The sequence below is a fragment of the Stylophora pistillata genome, chromosome 10 (genome assembly GCF_964205215.1).
Source record: "Stylophora pistillata chromosome 10, jaStyPist1.2, whole genome shotgun sequence".
In the NCBI taxonomy this organism is placed as follows: Eukaryota; Metazoa; Cnidaria; class Anthozoa; order Scleractinia; family Pocilloporidae; genus Stylophora; species Stylophora pistillata.
In genome coordinates, this window is record NC_142528.1 from 1842712 (window position 1) to 1866117 (window position 23406).

The 23406-nt window shown below is 39.3% G+C and overlaps 2 protein-coding genes and 1 pseudogene across 3 annotated transcripts in view; 1 reads left to right on the plus strand and 2 right to left on the minus strand.

Annotated features, from left to right (window-relative positions):
* Positions 1-12221, plus strand: part of LOC111319141 (uncharacterized) — a 41868-nt gene extending 29647 nt beyond the window's left edge. For both annotated transcript variants that reach the window (XM_088735877.1, XM_088735876.1), the window contains 4 exons: positions 6886-7214; positions 7472-7613; positions 8729-9253; positions 10663-12221. In XM_088735877.1, coding sequence (XP_088592003.1) covers positions 6886-7214; positions 7472-7613; positions 8729-9253; positions 10663-10982 — 1316 coding nt within the window. In that variant the 3' untranslated portion in view covers positions 10983-12221. The remainder of the gene's footprint in view (positions 1-6885; positions 7215-7471; positions 7614-8728; positions 9254-10662) is intronic.
* LOC148721285 (QRFP-like peptide receptor) overlaps positions 1-19091 on the minus strand; it is a 58168-nt gene extending 39077 nt beyond the window's left edge. The window contains exons 1-4 of the mRNA XM_088736118.1: positions 19012-19091; positions 16368-16632; positions 15199-15450; positions 14793-14912 (exon numbers count right to left, since the gene is read on the minus strand). Coding sequence (XP_088592244.1) covers positions 14793-14912; positions 15199-15450; positions 16368-16632; positions 19012-19091 — 717 coding nt within the window. The remainder of the gene's footprint in view (positions 1-14792; positions 14913-15198; positions 15451-16367; positions 16633-19011) is intronic.
* Positions 959-2004, minus strand: LOC148721286 (uncharacterized; annotated as a pseudogene).
* Positions 19092-23406: the final 4315 nt, after the last annotated feature.

A 23406-nucleotide genomic window follows, 5' to 3' on the forward strand; every position in this document is an offset into this window, starting at 1 on the left:
CTCATGTAGAGTCTTCGAAAAGAAGAGAAAGCAGCGAGCAAAGATAACTCGTCCTTATAAGCTAAAAGAGAAAATCCCAGCACCCTCCTTTACTACCAGAAATGGCTGTAGACCACATGTCTGCAAAGACAGGTCCATTGAACACACTGGTAGAATCGAACACAGAGGTGCCGCAGGTAACACCCAGAGAGTTTGACGGACTAGCAGATGATGTACATTTCTAAACTTAGTATGGTCATAAATAAAATTCGACAAAAAATTGTTTACAACATGATTTTATTTTGTCTTTGTTTCGCGTAAACATGCACGCATACTATAGCGGTTACACAGTGTCCATTTCCTCCTCTTTTTCATCATCATCATCATCATCATCATCATCATCATCACTTTCATCCAATAACGGTTTGTTGATCAGACGATTCAATAGGAAGTTTCTCCTGTCCACGGCAGCCTCTAATGCCTCCTCCCAATCCATACCGTCTATATTCATCAATCGTCGAGCGGTATGCAGGACTTGCCTATGTATTTTATTCTGTTTAATACGGTTATACCACTTTAGACGATGCAAGTATAACCTTCTCAACTTTCGCCTAGCTAAAGGTAAGAGCGAATTGTCATTCTCGGATCCCCCCTCGTTTTTCTGTTCTTCTTTTTGTTCAGCCAAAGTCATTTTCATATCATCTTTCACTTCCTGTTTCAATTCTGACCACGGATTCACACTGAAATTGTCATCATCATCGTCATCGTCACCGTCATCCTTGTTTTTATCTTCACCTTCAACATCATTGTCTTCATCATCTGTGTTCTCAGGCTCTTCATCTTCTTCTAGTGGTTCGCCAAAGACATCTAGATCCTGAGAATTATCAGTCATGGTCACACACACGCACTATAAGTTTTCTCGATGTGTACTTGCTGGTGGTTGCTACTAAATTATTTCTGACCAATGTGTAGGGCTGTTTTAAACGTTCACTTTTCTAGGATACAGTCGCACACATCCTTCATGTGTCAAAAGATGACTGAATACGCGGTGAGCATCCTTTCTAGCAGGATGTAAATCCAGAGTGATATACTCATAGGGTCGTTGAGTTACCTCAGAATACACTTGCATAATATCTTGCCACTCCATGGGAAAGGCTTGTAACAATAAATTTTTGAAACCCAATTGATCGCGTGGGTTTTTGAAAGCAACCACGTAATGAGCATTCCTTGAAATACTTTTTGCATATTTGCCAGGTGGAAACATATCTTAACAAAGATAGATAACAGTAATGTTAAGATGATGAGAAAGTTTGGTAAAAGGTCTAACACTTCTTTATCGTCTCCTCCTTCAGTCATAAGATCATCCATGACCAGTAATCCACCATCTTTAGGGAACCATTGCTTTAACTGTTTTTCATCGGGTTGGTTATCGTGAAATTTTATACCATGTTGATGCATCTCACGGTATCCATCTTGCCAAGCACCGTAACAGTAGTGAATGACGACAGGGGGTGACGCAAACAATTCATCCAAATGTTGTAGCAGTAATGTTTTGGTGAAGCAAGTTTTACCGCATCCCGAAGGACCTACGATGAATATGCTACTGGGTGATTTGAATTTGATACCCTCACACCACCTTTGTGATAGATCGAACGATTGAGTCGGGTCTATAGTCACGGGTGGAATGGAATGGGTATCCACAGTTGAAGGGAACCATGGATTTGGATTGACTCTTGAGTTCACGCATGAATTTTTCTCGCGACGCTCTTTGTTATCCGAACGCGTGAATGCTCTATTGCAGTAGTGGCAAAGGTGTGGCATTATCCGATCAGAAGTTTATCAAGGTATCACGACTCCCATTTCGTGTCACAGCGATACTAATGAAAAAATGTAAGGTTCTCTGCTTTTTATGTATTATTGTCTCACCACTTTGCCTAACCTATCACCGCCTCATACACCATTAACACCCTCTTCACCCGTGTGTATGATATCTTTGTTCTCGCTAGATTTTGACAATGTGTCTAACTTGGCACAGAGTTGATCGTATTTTTTCTCTAATTCAATCAATTCAGTTTTCACCCGTGTGTGGTGAGATATCTTGGGTGTCTTTTCTTTCCTGACCTCCAGTAATTGTCGCTCACTTTGTAGCTGTTGTAGCAAGGATTGATATTGTTCTTTGTGTGCGGCAAGATTCTTTTGAATCTCTTGAATCGCTTGATCTAAGACCGTACATTTTACTTGATGGTATGCTTCTTTGACACGTTTCTGAGCCTCAGGACTTTGCATCTTAAGGTACCTTTTCATTGATTTCAATATTTTGGGGAACGTTCCATTCTTGGCATGTTTTTTATATTCCTTCAACACATTTTCCTGATACTTTACGCGAGCATGAACAACATGCATTTTTTGTCGATACGATTTTAGAACCGCGGAAAGATCCTGAGTACTCGCCATCGTCCACACTCTTCGTGAGCAGGTAAGAAATGAGTGTGGAGGTAGACACTTCGAATTTTATCATATTGTATACATCCTTCTCCGTTGTGTCTAACAAACTTTAAAAGAGCGCGCAATTTAAAATATTAATTATAATAATTCAAAGCGCGCGCTCATATAGAACCAAATCTTTATTTTTCTTATATACGAAACGAAACTGTCCATCTCGTTCATGTGGGATCGCATATTTTCTATTCCACCTCCTCCTCCTCCTCTTTCCTCCTCCTCTTTCCTCCTCCTCCTCTTTCCTCCTCTTTCCTCCTCTTTCCTCCTCCTCTTTCCTCCTCCTCCTCCTCTTCCTCTTTCCTATTCCTCTTTCCTCCTCCTACTCCTCCTCATTTCTCCTCCTCCTCTTTCCTCCTCTTTCCTCCTCTTTCCTCCTCTTTCCTCCTCTTTCCTCTTCCTCCTCCTCCTCTTTCCTCCTCCTCATTCCTCCTCCTCCTCATTTCTCCTCCTCATTTCTCCTCCTCCTCTTTCCTCCTCATCTTTCCTCCTCCTCCTCCTCATGCCTCCTCCTCTTTCCTCCTCTTCCTCCTCTTTCCTCCTCCTCCTCCTTCCTTTCCTCCCCCTCATTCCTCCTCCTCCTCCTCCTCCTCTTTCTTCAAGTAATATAATTTATTATTCACATGGACTCACTCGTTCTAGTCATTTTATTCCTCAACTTTACTCAGTTCTTGGGACTCATATACACTCGCGGTGAGATATTACCACTAACAAATGTGACAGTTTAAAACAGTTTATTACAGTGATACTAGATCATTATATGTACACTCTTTCCTTCTCTTCCTCTTTTCTGCTCCTGCGCGCGCGTCCGGAATGCGGTCGCGTAGCGACCGTGGCAATGTTTCCACGTTTTAGTCATGTTTCGTCACATGTAAGTCCATATCATATGAGCTAAGTAAGTCTTTGGATTATACTCCTTGTAATTCTTCCAATCGCTTTATCACATATCGATGTCCAGGTTTTGTGTAAAACGTGCTTGTATATAGATACTTGCTACGTTGCCTCTCTTTTATCCCTTTTATTTTGTGTTTAAACGGAGTATCCAGGAACGGTTTGATTGTATTTATCCTCTCTTCGACTTCTATGTAGGGATGAATTTCATTGAGATACACCAGTTGTCTGATTGGATGAAATCGAACTTTCTTCATCATCACTTTGGTCCCACGTATGATCATACCATTCCGACTCATGGCCACTCCTATACACCCATTGCTAGATTTCCATTGGTCTATCATTGATTGACACACGTCATAACTCGGAAACAATTTGGACAGACAGGTCATTGACTTTGATCCGAAAAACATGTAAGGACGCTATGACTTGATTAAAATTTGATGGACAGATAATAATGAGACAGTTACAGCGCCTGCAGGCATTTCGTATTTTCCCCCGGTTTGTCTGCTCTATGGTTCATTTTTTCCGAGAAATGGGAATGTTCATGAACATGGTGCTGCGTTTTGGAATACCCTTTTCGTTCGATTTTTTTCTGATAATTTTTTTAAACGGGAGATTTAATTATTTCTCTTCGAATCATTCTCATTGAATTGCGTCGATGTATCGTTATTTTCCTCACTTGCGGAATTTTGTATAGAATTTAAAACACTTTCGTCACTGCTAGTGATCACACGCACGCGTTACATTTTATTTTTAATTAAGATTTGAGCTAAAGTAAACATTTTTATTGAGAAAAAAAGCTATCACATGTTTATACCTCGAACGACCCATTGTTCATTTTCAGAGAATTTTGAATACTCATGAACTGAGTGATCACCATCCGAACTATTTTCATTTTATTGGAGTGGGATGAATTATTCACATTCCATCGTAGGGTTTAGGCGGAAACAAACCTCTTTTATTCTCGATTTTTTTACACGATACGAATGCTAATGACATCTTGAAATCACTTTTACCATTGGAAGTATGAGTCACCATCTTGCGTTTTATTGTTTCCATTGTTTGTCTCACTTGATGTTTGACTGTTGGGTTTTTATTTTGATTTTGATATGGGAATAAGTCGGTTAGGGAATTGGGCTTAGGGTGAGAGTGAGGGGTGTAGTCGTGTGAGTGACCGCAATAAACCAGGTTCAAATCCTGGTCAAAACAATTTTTTCCTTTTATTCTAAAATGAAGGTTTTTTGAATATTCATTTTATCTTGAGATCATTTTCCCTAAGGGAGGATTAAACACCATCTTAGGTTTCATTATTTTTATTGTTTTACACCATCTTAGATGGCCTTTATTTTTTCAAATCATGAAAAAAAAGTCACGCTCCTATAACCTACGCAATTTAACCCTAAACCAGGATTTATTGAACGCTTTTAATTTTTGTTTCCTTCCTACATCTCTCATACATTTCCTTCTAATTTTCAAGTGTGGATACTCTATTGTCCCAGAACCGGTAAGGGTAGTTGCGTGATACTATGTATCATTCATAATAAACACTCATATTTCGTCTATCCACTTTGGTTTCTAGAGTGCTCTTATTCTTTTTAAATTGTCCTGCCAAAACGCTTCTCTCTCTATTTCTTCTTCTTTTAGTACACACCAGTCGCATTGACCGCAATTAAGGAGAAATCGTAAAAGTCAGACATTATAATACTGACCAAGAGTTTATAGCGACAAGGTCTACCGGAACGCTTTGACAGCTTGTCAAGCCCTGTGTCTTACGATCATACATCTCTTACATTTTTTAAACGTAAAAGTCATACGTCCTGAATAACCTGTACCACATGCGTGTGAAAACCTTTTGGGACTCTTATAAATACAACTTCCGCTCACAGTTTAAGTCGATTAGATTAGTATGTCTAACCCGCCATACCCAAACGCGCAACATAGGGTCCACTCTCTTTACCCTGTGTTGTGTAACAATAAACATTACGTATGCGAAAACAGTGTGTTGGAGTTAACCCCTCCGCCATCTTGGATTCTTTTGTTCCCATTGTTTTGAGAAAACCGTTATTTTTTAAAATGAGATGCGAAAAAACCCTACACTCGAACCCACGTGAAATCTAACCCTAACCTCCCCAACAACCCTAACCCCAACAACCCTAACCCCAACAACCCTAACCCCAACATCCCTAAACCCCAACAACCCTAAGCCCCTCGTGCACCTACGCCGCATGAATAAACCCTAAAACCCCCTCGTGCACCTACGCCGTATGAATTTTTAATTAGAACCCACTCGGCCGAATCACTCGGACCCAGACCGCGCGGAAGTTGCCATAAACCTATGATTCCAACGTGGGAGAACAATCTACTTTCCATCAATTGTACAGTGACATGATGACAGCTTGTCAATCAGAGTGACATTTTTACGATTATGTATAACCTCTTCTTACATTTCTACATTCATTTCAAACACCATGTCATCTGAAAAACAACTGTTTGGACGAAGAGATTGAACACAATCCCCAGTGGGCCGGAACCATCCTAGACGAATTATTTGCCATTATAAAAGAAAAAGCTACCACGCAAGATCTTTGTGAAATGCGTAGACAGGTGAGAAGATACATTGACGAGATTGAAACTTGTGATTCCAACGTGGGAGAACATTCTACTTTCCATCAATTATACAAAGACGTGATGACAGCTTTTCTAGCTTATGGTATCTATTTACAACTCAAATATCGTGCAGAGTGAACAAATAAATCATATGCAAAACCAAATGTTGTACTTAAACCGACCGTAATCTTGGATTCTTTTGTTTTTGAAAAACCGTTACGATGTTTTTATTCACCCTTCTTTCGAAATTTAACCCGAACCCTAAAAACCCCTCGTACACCTACAGGAAATTTAACCCTAATAGCCCCCACGTACAGCTACCCTAATTTTAACCCTAACAACACCCTCGTACACCTATGCAACATGAATAAATTAACCTCGGCCGAGACACTCGGATCCAGACATCAACGGAATTTCCAGTCAGGCCCCCTACATTACTCTTCCAATGCTGATAAGCATTGTATCTAAGCTGGCTAATTGGATAAACTGAGCAACTGATTCCGTTTTGTACTGTGGCAAATAAAAGATCCTTTGGTGAAGAAAATCTAGGTGAAGATAATTGAAAATTAAAAGTTGAGTCAGCCACACCGAAAATTAAATGAAAAGCGTAATTAGTTATCAAAGACGATGACTGTTGGGTGCGTCCCAGAAATTGCTTCTAAATTTCCAACAAGCAGATAAGCAGTTTTCCTTCAATAAGCTTGAGACGGTAAAGGACTTCGCATTACAGTTGATCTTATCATGGGAGCTCTTAAAGGTTTTTCATTTCGTTGGAAGTTTCTGGAATTATGTTAAGGACATCTTTTAGCTTAATATAAACTAAACTTGATTCCATGTTGCGTGATCTCATAGCTGCTTTTATTTCGCTGCAGTAGATAACAGATATATCTGTTTACCTTTCATAAACAGAATGTGGAAGATTTCTCGGCATGCAAAGCGGTGAAATCTCGGAAGAACAGTTAGGTACCTCCTCAGAGAGAGACTCTAATCACTCCGCCAATCAGGGCCGACTTCATTATGTACATTCTGACAAAACGGGATCTTGGGCAGCTGCAAGCAATGATGCGAATCCATGGCTCCAAGTTGATCTGGTTATTCTGCACACTAAAGTGACACATGTGGCAACACAAGGAAGTGATGGACACCAGAGGGAGTGGGTTACGAAGTACAATCTGCTGTACGGCAACGATACAGAAAGGTTCTACAATTATACAATCCCAAGACAAGACACAGCGAAGGTAGAATTGATTTCTCGTGTATCGCGTGATTTCCGTTTAATATACGCAGGAAAAAAAGCATTTTTTGATCATCATTAGCAGAGTTTTTGCAATACGCACTGCTGGTAATAATTATAGAATATCGAGGTCCCGAGAGGAACGCTTTGGAGAATGGTATATGAATGAGTTGGAGGACTTTTTTTACATCGTAATAACTGATAATCATTTACTCTTCATCAAAGATTTAATTGAAAGGCCGTTATGTTGTTAATTCAAAGGTTTTTTATGGAAACACAGATCAGAATACCGTGGTTTATCACGACCTTAACCCACCAATCACAGCGCGTTACATTCGTTTTAAACCAGTAGAGTGGCAGGATTGGATATCAATGAGAGTTGAACTGTACGGCTGTGTACAAGGTAAGGTCTGTATGACGATATCGCTTGAGCGGTACCTCTTGAAAAGAGGAATTCACGCCAGATACTATTTCATGTCTTGTTTAAACACAAGCGCTTGGATATTCTTTGCTGTGTGTCATCTCAATCGTTTTCGAGCTGCTTAATTGGCTTTCGTTGAGCTTCTGATTGGCCAAGAGGATGGACCAATAACAGGGCGAAGCAGGGTAACGCCAATTCAATCCCGGATAACTTATTCCAATCATTTGAAAATTACTTTGCAGAGCATTGTTCAATTGACTTATCAGCTTTGGTTATATGGAGTTACTTTCTTCACTCTCTTCTTTTCACCGGCACATGTCATCGCCGAACAACAAACTTGAATAATTTGATGAGTAAAGCGACTCTACGTATGGGAATGGGAAGAAAACTTTGTCCTCTCCCAAGATTTTTAGATCTCCCATTAAAAAAATTAGTGACGGCTCAATTCTACAGTTTATGAAAGCAACATGGGGCTATTCGAAAACATAATTATCTTTCAGTTTGGCAATCGATATCATTTTATCGACTGTAATCCTCAAATGCAGTAAAGTCAGTCAATACCCGACCTTATTATATGGCTATGTCTCACAAGGACTGGGAACTACCGAATTCACGAATTTCATTGGCTGAAATAAAAATTGAAAGCGGTCTAGATTTTTCCAAAAAAAAGGTACAAAGAATATAAAAAATTGGCATATAAGACACAGCCATATAATAAACATCTTATTAACCGAGCTAGGTCGGTCTGTATGGGAGAATCTTGACCTCGGTCGCTGGCAGAGACCTCACTGCGTTCGGTCTTTACTGACGACGTTGGTCAAGATTGTCCCGTAAAGACCTCCCGCTCGGTTAATAAGAACTAAATCAAAGATTTCTGCTGTTTAAAGTACAATGGTGAGCAAGCTTCGAAAAATGGCACAGTAAAACTAATTCGAACACTCCAAGTGGCTGACGTTTCCGTTCCAGTGTGATCCAATAATTTACGTTACTATAAGAACATTTCCACAGTAATGACATCATTGGAAGTGGTGAAGAAAAAATTTTAACAAATTTCTAACTAAAATCGTAACTCATTTTATTTCATGTTTATTATACAGAATTTACAGCTGTGTTTACAAACCTGGGTAAGAATGGATCTCAGGGTCCACACGCAGTCGGTAGTCACTACACAGGTCAGGATCATGACGGACAAGTTAGGGTGTCCAACGGTACTCAGCTGTGGACTGTTCCACGCACTGGCGAATACAGAATAGAAGCAATAGGAGCCTCAGGAGGGTACGGTAAGGAGAGCGACATCAAGAACGGAGGAAGAGGGGCAAGGATGATTGGAAACTTTAATTTGACCAAAGGCGAGATCATCCATGTACTTGTTGGTCAAAAAGGGAGAAGAGGGAACATCAACAGAAAAACCGCCGGAGGCGGTGGAGGTACTTTTGTGGTGAGAGGAAGTAACACACCTTTGATCATAGCTGGAGGAGGAGGGGGGATTAGAAACATGTCAAAACAACATCTGGGATGTGATGCGTCCATTAACACAACAGGGAATGCGGGATACAACACGCTACTGGGGACAGGAGGAAGCAGTCGACGTGGAGGAAATACCCCTGATGATCATAAGTCAGGTAAGCGAAGATACAAGAAAAATCCATCAGTATGTTCATTCATCGGGACAGTAAGACGACAATAAAATTTCTCAGTTCTGTATTGAGATGATTAATCTTAACTTTGATTTTTTTTCTTTTCTTGTTGACAACATCTCTGGTGGCGCCTCCTGGAATATCTAAAGTTCAGCTGAGTTTTGCTAGTTTAGTTTCTAAAAATCCTACTCATTTATTTACTGCTCACCACTGATCAGTCAATATGCATTATCGTCGCGTCATTCAATTTTTCTCTTGTATGAGATAATATTGGAACAATAGTCCTTTTTACAGTTGTGGGTTTGGTGGCCAAGCCTTTGAAAAGGAGTGAGGCTAAGGGTGAGCCTGTTGTGATAGAGACCTGTATCTAGTTAGCATGATAACAAAGAAATTTGCATTTGAAAAGCAGCAACATCTGTATCATAACAAGGTCACCCTTAACCTTACTCCTGTTCAAAGGCTTGGCCACCAAGCCCACAACTGTAAAAAGGACTATTGGCAAGAGCTTCTTATCAGCTAATAGGGTCTAACAGCGATTTTGGATTAAATAGAACAATTTCTTAAAACTAGACTAGTGCTGAGCATCACCGTGACTAAAACCTAGAAGCTAAAACCGTGGCTCCCAAATTATTTTTCCTACCTTTCCTAAAACATTTCCCAATTTTTTGCAACTTCGCCTGTATCTGTTCCTAAGTCCAGCGAAGCCTTTATGGCCATTGGCCCCTGTAATATACAGGAGTTTAGTGTTTTAACTTGTAAAACTCCCTGAGGAAGAAGTCTACTGCAGTTAGACGAAACGCGTCGGAGAATGAAGAATTTTACAACTATTATTCGCAGAGTGCTGCTTGCTAGTTTAGTTTAATTAATCGCAGAATCGCATCGTTGAATAAAATATCGCATTCTGATTGGTTAACGGAGCGGGGTATTTAGCGTGGAATTGCGAGTTGAAAACGAGGCTAAGTGATATTGTTTCGCATCTTCGTAAACGTTACAACTATAAGTGATGGTGATTCCTTTTTTTTTTCTTTTTTTTCATTCAATTATACGATTCAAGGAAAATCCACTACTTGACTCATGAATTCCGCGTTAAATTGCACTTAAAAACCGATATCGCACCGATCGCTTCGTGATTCGGGCGATATCGCTTTTGTGTGTAATTTAATGCGGAATTCCCTCGTCAAGTAATTAATTTTCCTATAAAATGCAAAACTTGAACACTTATTTTTCCTCTTAACCTTTTGTATGACTACGATATTCGATGATTTAATAGATTTTAATAGACATCCAAAAAATAGAGAAATAAGCTTGGTTAAAAATAATGCGAATCGCGTAGAGTCAATAATTATGTTGGTGCTTTGTATAAGAGATCACTGATTACTTTTCTATTATTATAGGTGGTGGAGGTGGTGGCTTCTTGAGTAATGGAAAGACCGCACCTGGTAATAACGGACCAAGTGGAAAAGGAGGTAAAGGATATCTCCAGGGGGGAGAAGGTGGAGAGTACCAGGGTGGATTCGGAGGTGGCGGTGGTTTATATAAAAGCAACAAAGGAGCTGGCGGCGGTGGTGGTTACTCTGGAGGAAATGGAGGTGGGAAAAAGGGTGAATCTTGTGGGGGAGGGGGAGGATCTTTTAACAATGGGACAAATCAGCAGAATGAATGTTGTTATAATAGCAATGAACATGGTCGAGTGATCATCACATTTATCCAGTAAAGTGCACACGGCAGTACTTTCTTTAACTGTTCAGCAAGGGTTAGAGTGCAAGATGTAGCTAAACACAAAGCTTCTTAACTGATGGTACATTTTGCGAGATTATACAAGAACCCATTAAACCTGAGCGCATTGCAGTTTCTTGAAACTCCAAGGATGACAAACCAAAGCCGAACATTAGCACTCATTAGATACAGTTTACTTCAGTAAAATTACCGCATGATGTCCATAACTTTATGACACTTAACGTTCCGGGAGATTCAACTGAAGGGAAATGATACAACTGATTTTATGTTTCAAAGCGTTCAATAACACCTAAGCAAAGACAGATCCGGAGAATTAACGGACTCCTTTAGTGTCTTGGGGCTTAGAAAACTGTGTGGTTTCATTGATTAATTATTTGTGGAAGAATTGTTTTTAATTGACTGTAAAGGGTATTCACGTTTGGTTGCCTCAAAATCAAAACAGATTTTCATTTACTGTAGAGCCAACGTATCTTTGTTTTTCCGCCTTTTGGGCCGACTGAATTTTCACCTGCATGAGGTAGATTGTAGTTTTGCTGCAATTAGCTTTATTTACAGATTATCTACGAAAAGACTCTTTTACTGACGCACTATTTTACCGACGTATGGTGTCCACTGGTGACTCATTAGAGTTCGCCATTTGTGAGTAATTTTACATCAGTTTCTGGGTTACCAGTCAATTGCAAAGCATTCAGCTTCACCTCTAGCGGTATGCTGAAAAATGAAAACGAATTAAAACCAACTTGTAGATGTGGCCGGGATATATACAGGGGGAGGGAGGGGGGTAGCAAATAAAAACATGTCATAGATAAGAATGAAATATTCAAAACGAATTTCAGTCCTCTTTACAGTTGTCAGAATGAATTATTTCGGTGCTGGCTCCTTCTCCCGTTACTCAGGGTACTGAAGAGCGGTTGTTTCTATCAAGGTGATGGCTCGTTCAAGTTTACGCAAAGCTTAATTTATTTCTTAAATTGTTATTCTTTGTCAATGACAACATTTACGACATTTGGTGGAGGAGAACACTCTAATTTTCTATGTAGTTGAGAACATTTGTGCACAGTAACAAATAGAAAGATCTTAAAAACTTTCTTTGCTAGCGAATGCATTAATGGTTAAAAAAAATTGTTCAGTTGTATCGGCTAGAGAAAAAAACAATCAATTTCCCTGAATTCCACATTCATTTTAGTAATGTCAATAAATTTATCTCTGGTTGTCAGTATTTGCTTTTTGTTTGTTAGTTTTTCTTTCTTTGTGAAGCCACATTAATCGAGAGCAAAGTTTATTTGGGAAAGAACATGGAAATATATATCACCGGAAATGTGAGAATCTTGACATTTATTTGTCGATCTCACCATCACAGTTTATCTTTGTTGATTTTTTCATCCCTCAATCCCTTCTCCTAACCTACTCTCTCAACCTTCTCAACATTATACTGTTTGGTTAGAAGGGTTATTATGGCTACGCCCAAGACTCGTGTATGACTCATTTGGTCATTAAATGGCCATGAATGTAGGTCAGCGGATTGTAAACCGGGTGGTACACGTGTAGCACACGTCCTCAAATCACTCCCTTGTCGTGTTGACAAAATGGTGTTGAAAATAATCAGCCGTCCAGCATTCAAAAAGTCAAAGATCTTTCCCTCGGAGACGACCCTTTGATAAGAGATATTCCTCCGGCATGAGAGTAAAGGAAACTTTAGAACGAATCACTATGGCGTATAATATGTTTTTAGGACATGGTAGTCTTAGTCTTCTTTATTAAGTTACACCTAAATTACATTATCTCGTGCTGCCTTGAAATTAAACTGGGATTCGAGGGAACAAGAGGGAAAGTAGCCTACAAAACCAAGAATTGCCAGATCGAATGCTGTGCTAAATATGGATCAGTGGAGCTCTGACTTTTATCCTTTTTGGCATGACGCCATTTTCCTTCAAAGAAACATTTTAATGGATTGATTATATGGGTGTCGATGTTGTTGGTTGGTTGTTAAGTTGAATCATCTGGGGTTTTCAGTGGCATGAATCCGTGGCATTGTGGGATTATCACAGATCAATATCCGTTTTATCTTCGCCTTGAACTGATTATTCATAAGTTTTTGGTACCACCGGAGAATGATCAGTTACAATTACAATTACAACCCCTTCAATTACAAAAGGGAACAGTTCAAGATATGATTCACCAAAAAGAGGGTTTGTTCCATAAAGTGTTATTAAATTTGACACGTGTTAAGTTTTTATTGAGTTTTGTACAATCTTTCCCCTTTGCTGCTGGCAAATACAGCTGATCTATTTTCTATTTACCGATAATAACCCACTTATGACCATTCCTAGAATTTAAACTTTACCACATTACCGAACCATTTTTACCCATATTTTAAAAGATAACTCAGAAAGTTTCACCTGTTTGAATTGAGAGGGAGTCGTTTTAAAAAAAATTTACTCAGACAAATGACTTCGTAAGGCGCATATCAGTTATCAGGTAGGGTGTTCCTACTTTAATATTATGACCAATTAGTAAACAAATATCCTTTTCGCATTAATTTCATAGATGTTTCGTGTAAAACAACAAGGAAGTTAAAGAAAGAGAGCGATACGTACAAAAACATCGACATATCAAGAAAGTAAACTGGAAAAAGAGAGCAGAAGCCAAAGTAAATTTCAGAGGAACACTTTTGAAACCCTTCCTAGTTTCAATGAATAGATTACAGGTTTTTAGTAATTCACGTAATGAAAACAAGGTTAGATTCTCAATCTGAGTCAGTTGCTATAATAATAATAATAATAATAATAATAATAATTATAACAATAATTTAATATTTATAATAATTTATTATTTATATCGCGCAAATTAATATGTGGATATGATCAAATGCGCATCACAACGCTTTTCGGGGAACTTTGGCCGGACTGCATCAGTAGTTTACAAACAATCGAAGGAAACTTATTTGAAGATGCTCCCCTCCCCCCAATTCCCAGTAAACAGGCCAGACCACATCACAGTAATCTCGTGAGTGGGTTCTTTAACGTCCCCTGCCTAACCAAATTAACTAATTAATGCTATCCTATTGGTTAGTTAAATTTAACCATTTTGATTCCCTTCTACAGGCTCTGTTTATGAGAGACTTCTAACGGACTTCATAAGATTCTAATAGATATGGTTGCAGACAGAGTGGCTACATCTTGCCTTTTGAATTTTGTGGCTGAAAATGTGAGTGACACATCTGACTGTCTTACATTGTATCATCAACAGAAGGGCTTCATTCTGATATTCGCGTCCACCTTGAATGGAGAAATCCGCACTTACTGGTTTTGTTATTATAGTAAATATTTTGATACAGGGCGTCCACCAAGTCGCGGAGGATCTCATAGTCCAGATTTCATTATGGCTTTTTGATGGGCAACTAGGAGCCTTCGAGCATAGTTAGTAGAGGGGACTCTACTAACTATGCTTCGAGATATGGTCTTGATTCTTAGAAAGAAATTATTTCGAAACCTTACTGTAAAAGGTGAACGGAAGGAAGTAACTCACTTAAGAAGTTTCTGTATGTTATACTTACTTTTTTGGTCTGCGCTGTACTTTTTAAAATCCTTTATTTTCGTCAGTAAAACCTTCCTCATCAGTGCCAGTCCCGCTCCGAGGCTTGACTGCCACCACAGGACTCGTGCCACGCATTACTGCCTTGATCTTCTTTCTGAACTGATGGTTTAGGAGGGAATAAACAAAGGGGTTCACAGCTGAATTGAACCAACACCATCATGTCAACGGTGGCTATGTGGACGAAGCTGATTTTCAGATTCGTGAGAAATCTTAAGACGTATTCTACTGACTCTGCTCCCCAACAAACTGCAAATATGACACTGATTGTTGTGACCATCAACGTGATGCGTTTCCTCACCTTCAACACACTCTGTGAATAGTATGAGAAAAATTTCAGCTGAGAAGCTTTCCTGTGCAACTGTCAATAGCCATCTTAATCCTGATCAGCCAGTTAGGTCTTTTTTTTCTGTTAATTGCAAGGACGATAATTGTATCAATAGGCTTGTCATTCAGGTTCTTCGAGCGTTTGCGCCGAATTATGAAAACTCAGCTAATTCTGTTTTCCTTGAGAACCATCTTATGATGATAAAAAAGGCCTAAGCTAAGCTTATTGGTTTGACTATTCCAAATATAACTTGCGGTAATTAGGAGCTCACTCGTTGTTGACAGTCTAGATGGTTGCCATCATCAGCTTTGTACCATAGTGTGTACACTACTTTAGAGTATAACAAAATCATTATGCCAACAGCAACCACGACCAGGACCAACCAGGATAAGCAATAAGCTGTGATCATCCACTCTTTAGCCCAGGTTTGCACACAGTGTTTTTTCTTGTCATCAAAGGTACGGGCAAAATATTTTGGTAGGTTGAAAATTACTGAGAACACCCAGGAACTAAGGATGATCACCTAAAAGGAGGATTGGAAGTATTTCAATCCTTAATTTCAAAGGGAATACTTTCATCCCAGTTGTTTTTATTCATTGATTTATTTAATTTACATCTCCACAGCGGTCATGAATACTCATAGAATCAAATTCCGACCTCTTCTACTCCTTGAATCAATTTGTTTTCTTTCAAATGAAGAAATGAAGTATCCCTCGTTTGGATCATTCTGCGAAACTTTTAACAAATGGTAAACACCACAGCGTACACTATTGAGTTATGGATGCACGCGGGAGGTTGCTAAGCACGAAAGAAGCGTAAGAGTCGCTCGAGGCGATAGCCGAGAGCGACTCTAGCTTCTTGAGTGCTTAGCAAACCTCCCAAGTGCATCCATAACTCAATAGTGTACGCTGGGGTGTTTACCATTTGTTTTATAACATAACATTGATACATTGTAGCTAAAGAGTTCCCTTTTATTTAACAAATCTTACGTGAGCAGAAAATACAAGCGCGCGCGGAAAAATAGTCTTTGCATTTGCTCACGTCAGCAGGGTACACCCATGGGCAAATGGGGGACGCTGAATTGACCAATCAGAGCGCGCGCTTTACTTTGGTTATGTTACAATTAATGATCTAGTCTAATGTATATATGAACGTAAATGTGTAAGGAATCACCGTGAGTCCCAGTGTACTAAGGTACGTAGTCCAGATGTAACCCCATTTGAGTTCACGAATGAAAAAGATTTTAAATAAACAAATATCTCTTGATTTCGATTCACTTTAGTAACAACTGTAAGCTCATCAAGTATAATATAAATTGCACATTAGAACAGACAAATACGCTGGTAGAACATAACCACTCATAATTTATCCTGAATAGTCTGCGAGAGAGGGCAGTCAGCCCGTTCACTTGGTAGGTCGACGGGTAATGCTTTGACTCACCTCAAGCATACGGAGGGTCAGTTTTTTATTTGGATCCAGTGGATAAAGTACAGTATAATATCGTGCAACAGCAATCGCCACCAAAGTAACAACTGAGGTAATTCCAGGAAGCCAAGCCAGATTTCCACCTGTCACCAACTTGCAAAGAACTGAGCCTGCATTTCCAACCGGGTGAGTTATATTGAAGCTAAGGACAATCCTTGGTGTGATGAGTATTGCAATATCGGAAATAGCGAGGTTCACCAGTAAATAATTTATCGGAATCCTTTGGAATCAAAGAGCGAACTCAAAAAGGTCAAAATGGTTATTAAGAAGATATTAAGTAAGATAATCATCATTTTTTCGAAACAACTTTATGTTTAAAAGACTGATTCTAAATTACGAGTAAACGAACTTATTTAAGTTCAAGTTCATTAAATTTCAACTAGTGGATGTTTAGAACTAAACGCGAGACTGGTAGTCCTAAGATGCTATTTAATCATTCTCTTAATCATGACAATATGGAGTTATCTCTACAATGGAGGACGGTAGACAAGCGAGGGTCCTAGTCTCGTTACACGTACGATTTTTAGAGAAATTCACACGTCGCGTATAGTGAGGTATTGGATACAGTCCAATCGTAGAATAATACAAGCATCTGCTATAGTTACTCATTAACTCAGCCCTGATCACGTGCTCTAGTTTCTTATTCTGTGATTCACTTTTAGATGACCTTCGACTTTAAAACCCGCATTTGCCATTAGTCTACAGGAAGACTTCGGATGTTGTCCTTCAATAAATCGCACAGCCTTTAGAAATGCGCAAAATACAGTAAATTTGACTGTCAACAACTTATCTTATATCACATTGTTTACAAGTTCAGTCTATACTGTACTTGTAAAAATATTTTAGCAAGAAAACTTTTCGCTAGAAAAGTCGCTGCTTGATGTAATGCCTGCGAATGCAACGATTATGTTATTCCAAAAGCTGCTGAATGCAGTTAGGGCTACGTCCGTTAACACAAATATATTGAATTCCGAATACAAGGATAACAAATAACTAGCTTATATCTATCCTTGCTTAAGTGATTTGCCAGCTACTAGATTTTTTCGTTAAGTGATATTTTTTTTCTAGCCATGCATTTTGATTTATGTTTTTTTCGATTGTAAAATTGCAACATTTCAGTACTTACAGGTTCTAATGCACTTTACAGATAATATTGATGCTCTAGGACTGCTCAAATTTTGCTCATTAAATGAAACGATAGCTTTCTTTCAGATGATAAAAGGGATAAAACACTTGACTGGGCTCACAAGATTTTCAATTTGGTCTCACGATGATCCATAAATGCTGTAAACAACAACAAGATTCCTCGCTTAGCGATCTTTCTCTGAAGCGAAAGATTAACCAACGTAATGGCTCCTGAGTCATGTGTGAGGGTCTGGATGGGGGGGTACAAATGTCAGTTGTCAGTTAAAATTTCGGCCATTTGTCAGTTCTCAGTTGGACTTTAGGCCATTTGTCAGTTGTCAGTTAAATGACTGTTAATAATTAACTTGGCGAGTTTATTATTACTTTCCGACCCTATATTTGGCCAAAAACTGCACATAGCATAAATTCAAAAATTAAGTCGAAAATTGATAAAGTAAGAGCTCCTTTTTCTCAATTCTGGAATAAAGTAATTCCAAGATATCCCAAGTGACTTTCAGTCTTTGTTTGAAGGGTGTTTAAGTTAAATTATCACCCTTCTGCACACAAACTTCTGTACGCCCGTGTGCAAAATTGAAACATTTCTTTTCAACCGTCTCAGCCGGTCAAAATGTTAGAAAGAAGATCTTCAGAAGGAAAACAAACTTTTGAAGAGTCCTCAAGCACAATATTATGTTTTTATGTTTTGCTTTATGTGTCGATTGCGATTGACTTCGATGAAATAATCTGGCGGAAAGGAATGTTCCTTTGTCTACTTTCCAATTAGGTTATTAGAGATATCTACTGTAAGCTTATTTTAGAAATCCAAGCGAAAATGGGCGCGAATTGGTCGTCTTCTGAGTCCGTGTCATATTCGTCTGCATATGTTTGCACCTCAGCAACTTCCACTTCAACGATACAGTCGGCTCCTTTGTCGCTGTTGAGCCCTACTGGCTGAAAATCGTTCCCTAACCCGGCTAACAAGTCCACTTTGGTGGAATCTTGTTGCTTCGTGTAGACGGCCGGTGGTAAAGCCCCTTCCTTGTCCTTCGTAGTCTCCACCCGAACTGTCCTTTGCCTCCGGCGAGGGACGTTACTTCTCCGCGAATTCTTTCATAACACTTTCAGTCTCGGGGTAAATTGACATTTGCAAACTCCGTCGTCTGAGGGACAGGATAGTGGGATTTTTTTGGCTGCTCATTTTGTTACTCTCTTCAGTGACTCCTTGGTAATTATCCCAAAGTCTTGAGAACAATGCGGTGAAAGTCTCATGCTTAAAATAGGAAATTACCTGTTGATTCTTTGCAGCTGTTGTGAGCAACGTGCACAATTCAATGTCTTCGAGATTATCGTTGCTAATTGAAACTATGCTGTTGTGCAGGCGGCGTATTCCTTGGAGAAGTTTTAGTGAGACTCGAGTTTTATTAGACAAAGTTTATTTAGGTCATTGGTTGCTGTGGTTTCCTTTATACTATACCTTTGTTTCACCTCAGAAACGGCCTTTGCGATGTTGTCATTTACATACGATACTTTGTCTGCGGTATCTTGAAGAGGCATGTGTGCTTTCTCTATGCTTTGGGTTCTGAGACCAAAACTGTTCTAGAGACTTCCAAGGACTGTAAGAACGACACAGTACCAGTGAGTCCCGATGCTAGTTTAAAGCAACCTGTAGCATCATTCGATACGAATAAAGTCTTGTTCACAGAACAGATGCCACGAACTTGCGTATAAGTACACGTTTCATCCGTTCCATCGCTTGCTGCTTTCTGACTAGAGCCCGTCAAGGTTTAAACGCTTTTCTCAGAAGGACAGAGTCTCCTGGGTCAATGAACGCTATCCTAGCCTGTCTTCAAATTCAAAGTCTTTTGATTTCTTTACAAGCTCAAGACCTCGAGTTGCTCTTTAGAAGTAGTTCAACTTCTAAGCTTGAGAAAATTCGAGCCATGTGGTAGAGTTCAACATCAAAATCTCTTAGGCCATATTTGCTGGACAATTCTGTTAGACCAGGGATCTGGCGTACTCCTACTGATATGTAATTCCAGCTTTTAGGATATTTAGGGCGATCCGGTCTTTTTTAAGCTATCAGTAAAAGCCCACCACAAATGTCAGTTGTCAGTTAGATTTTCAGCGATTTGTCAGTTGTCAGTTAAAATTTTGGCCATTTGTCAGTTGTCAGTTAACCCTATCCAGACTCTCATGTGTCGTCTGCTGTTTAAAAACCGAAAGCTTAGTCTCATTGGCTACACTTTCCTCTGTTCCAGTTTCAGCCCGAGGCCTGGGTTTTATCACAGAACTCGTGAAGCACATCACTCCCCTGCTCGTTTGTCTAAATTGATGGTTCAGGAGGGCATACACGAAGGGGTTGACAGCTGAATTAAGCAACACCATCATGTCAACGATAGTGATATGGACAAACGTAATGTTGAGAGTCGTTAGGAATCCTAACACGTATTCAACTGACTCTGCTCCCCAACAAATTGCAAATATGCCACTGACTGTTATGATCATCAAAGTGGCGCGTTTTCGTACAAAGAAAGAGAAAGTAGTGTCAGCTCAAAAGCTATGGCCAATATGATTGTGACGATCAAGACTTTTTTTTAACTTTTCCGTTCATGGCTGTCCCTATAACAGGCAGTTTGTCCCTCGATTAACTTTTCATACCATTCCCATGCAGTAGGAGAGGATGTGCCAACGAGAAATTTGCCTGAAATTAATAAAAGACCCGAAGGCAGTCTAAAAAAGATTTGCAAAAGTTTCATTAAAGCAACCTAAAGAACTTGGGACATAATTTCTTTCCGTGGATTTTCATCAACTTACAGTAAAGGCACCTGGCTGTATGACAAGGGGCTACTTTCTGTTTCTATTTGCTTTGTTTTATCAAATCAACCAGGATGCCTTTCCTCGAGAAAAATGGAATTTCTGGCGTTTGAGTGCCAACGAATAAGCCGGAAATTAAATATTTCTGCGGTACGAGAGTAACAGGGCAAGGGCCTGGGTCCTTGAGTATAGATGCATTATGGGTATAGTGATACGAGTATTAAAGCTTGTGATTGCACGTGGGCAGTCATTCTAGACCGACACTTTCTCAGCTATAGCTAAGTTTATTTATTTATTTATTTTTTGGAAGTATGCATATAGCCTGGTAGGAAGGTTGCGTGAGCTTGTGCCTGGTTCCTTCCCAGATTTCCTGTCTCTTTTTCCCTACGGGGTTTTTTACAGCAGGTCTTTTCTGGCCACCGTTCTAACCACGATGTTTGTTAGTGGTTGCTAAGCTCTCGGTATGTCTTTTTGTCGTGTGCTTTGATAACGATTACTGAAAATGCAATGGTTTTGAGTATGTGTTCCTTCATTATTGTACGCTGGTGCTCGGCCGAAACATGCAAAATAAACCTAATGGTTCAATATATTAGTGTCTGTTGAGTAGTGTAGCTGAAATATACTGCTTCTTTGTAGTTTAACCTTAAAAGGTTTAATTTACAGTTGTTGACGTACAGTTCTTTTCCCATATGGGGAGTTTTTCTAACCATTTTTCACTGCATTATCGCAGTAGGGTAGGACTAGAACGGAACATATGCGATCCATGCGAGTAGTCCACCCAATAAACCCCACCCATCCCACCCAAGGGGAGGACATCCATCACGCAGTAATCTCGTGCGTGGTCATCATTACTGATATCTGTAAAATGCGCCAACTTAAAAACCAGAAATGTGATGTGGCGGCTCGTTTACTGATTCCTGTCATGTATCGCCTAGAGGGTTATTCGGATTATTTAAGCCAAACTAGGAAAACACAAAGAGGACATCTTCCTCTACAATTGAAATAAAAGGCCATTAATACACATTATGAATAATCGAGTTTCACCAATCATCTGCATCCCAGTGGAACTAATTTATGATCAATTGTGACAACCACTGAAAGCCTTACACCATAATTAAATAAATAGGGTCGCGTATTTGAACGTAGATTAAACTTCAGCTGTCCCAACTTATAATTATCTGATGTGCTCCTCAAAGTAGAAAACCTTACTGTTGTGGTTCGAATTATAACGGGAGAACATGGTACATGTATTGTACTGTTTCGTTTTCGCCGTTTTAGCTTCCCTAATACCAGAAGGACAAGGTGAGATTTTCCTTCAAAGAGCTGTTTCCTTGCTCACGTCTAATTACTATTCCAAAGTTTGCGAAAACATTATGTTCCTTTTTTTTCTATCTTTATTTACACAGGTAAGCCTAGAAATGTTCAAGCGAACTTATTCTACTAGTATTGGATATATGGATTATTTAATCTAAAAATGTTTTCCCCTTGGACTGCAATAAGATAAGCTCGTACAGATTTCAATTAGATGTTCACATATTTTGAAGTTATTTTACGACACATGTTATGGAAATGATAAGACTACAAAGGATATAATGTAAGGGTAATATCGCTTTTAGCAACCAAAAGAGGAAAAACAGTTTCTGTTTCTACAACGGTATCCATAAACCCCATTTTCGACTTTTGGATCCCGCTCGATGGCTCAATAATGCCCAACGGGGACGATCCTCAAAATAGCCTCTTCTGAAGCAAAATGTAACTAGTTTGGAAATTTTAGAAATAAGACACTGGCTGATAATTTTGGACAATAGAGCCTGTAGCTGGAAAATACTAAGCTTTCGCTTTTCCATTAAAAGTAAAATAACAAGGGATTTGAAAATAATATGATAACGAATTGAATTAAGAAACGGAACTCTGTTGTTTCTGCTGTCATCCTGATAAAAAATAGTCAATAGGCAGCTGTCAGCACTTGGTATGTAAGGTAAGCAAAGTGGCTCTCATTAATGAGAAAAACAGATTGTCAACTGTGGGTAAGTAGGTTATATCCTGCTCGAAAATTCTCCCTTTTAACGATTTTTAGAGAAGGCGGTACTTGACAGGTGTTGAAATCTGAGCCGTCAAACCAGTTGACAAATCCGGCCGATGAAAACGCAAGATTCAAGCCGTCGGTGACCATAAACTGTATCACAGAAGGAAAATTAGCGCTTTTTTTCAAACTGAAATAGCATGCAAATTATTTGCGCTATCCCGATAAAAGTTTAACAAATCGGCGTGTACTCTTATCGAAAACAATTTCGTCATCTCATTGCTCAAAGTGTTGTGGACCCACAAGACTCAGCCCAGTGAGTCCAAACATTTTGACCACAGTGACTATGATGATGACCATTGACATGTGATTCGAAAAAGACGATAGCTTTTTTAGTGAACGAATTTTTAGAGCTTGTGCATACCATGAAATCACCAGGTCAGAAATGCCTTTTTCTTCTAAGTATCAAAAAAACAGCGATCTACGGTTTGCATAACCTGTGATTAAACAAACGGAACGTTAGAATAAAAATCCAGGCCGTGATGTGTTGGATCAAGAAAATTTGAAAATCAGACAAAGCAAATCTCTTGAAGGCTGAATGAAGTATAAGGTCAGTTCGACCGTATGTCTTTTAAGAAGAGACAGCCACAGAAGAAAGGTTTACTGTCAGCCTTAAGAAAAGAAAAACTTCGCCCTTTGATGTCGTACACGTAAAACCCGGACCTCCTTACGAATTTTGTTTTTCAGGAAAAATGCTTTGGAGATTTACTTATTTTCTTGTCTGTGTTTCGTTCACCAACCTTGCAACCTTTGAGGATCAATGCAGGACAGAAGTAAACATTCGTGGCATGGCTCTCAAAGGTTTTGTTTCCAAGAGAATGACAGTAGTAGCTCCTGATATCTGAGATATTTTATAAATATCATGATCGATGAGAGTACAGACCACGCTAAACCACTGTAGATTTAATATCGACGTCAAATGAAACGAATTTTTTCAGTGTATGACACGTTGTGTGACACGTTGACGCTAGC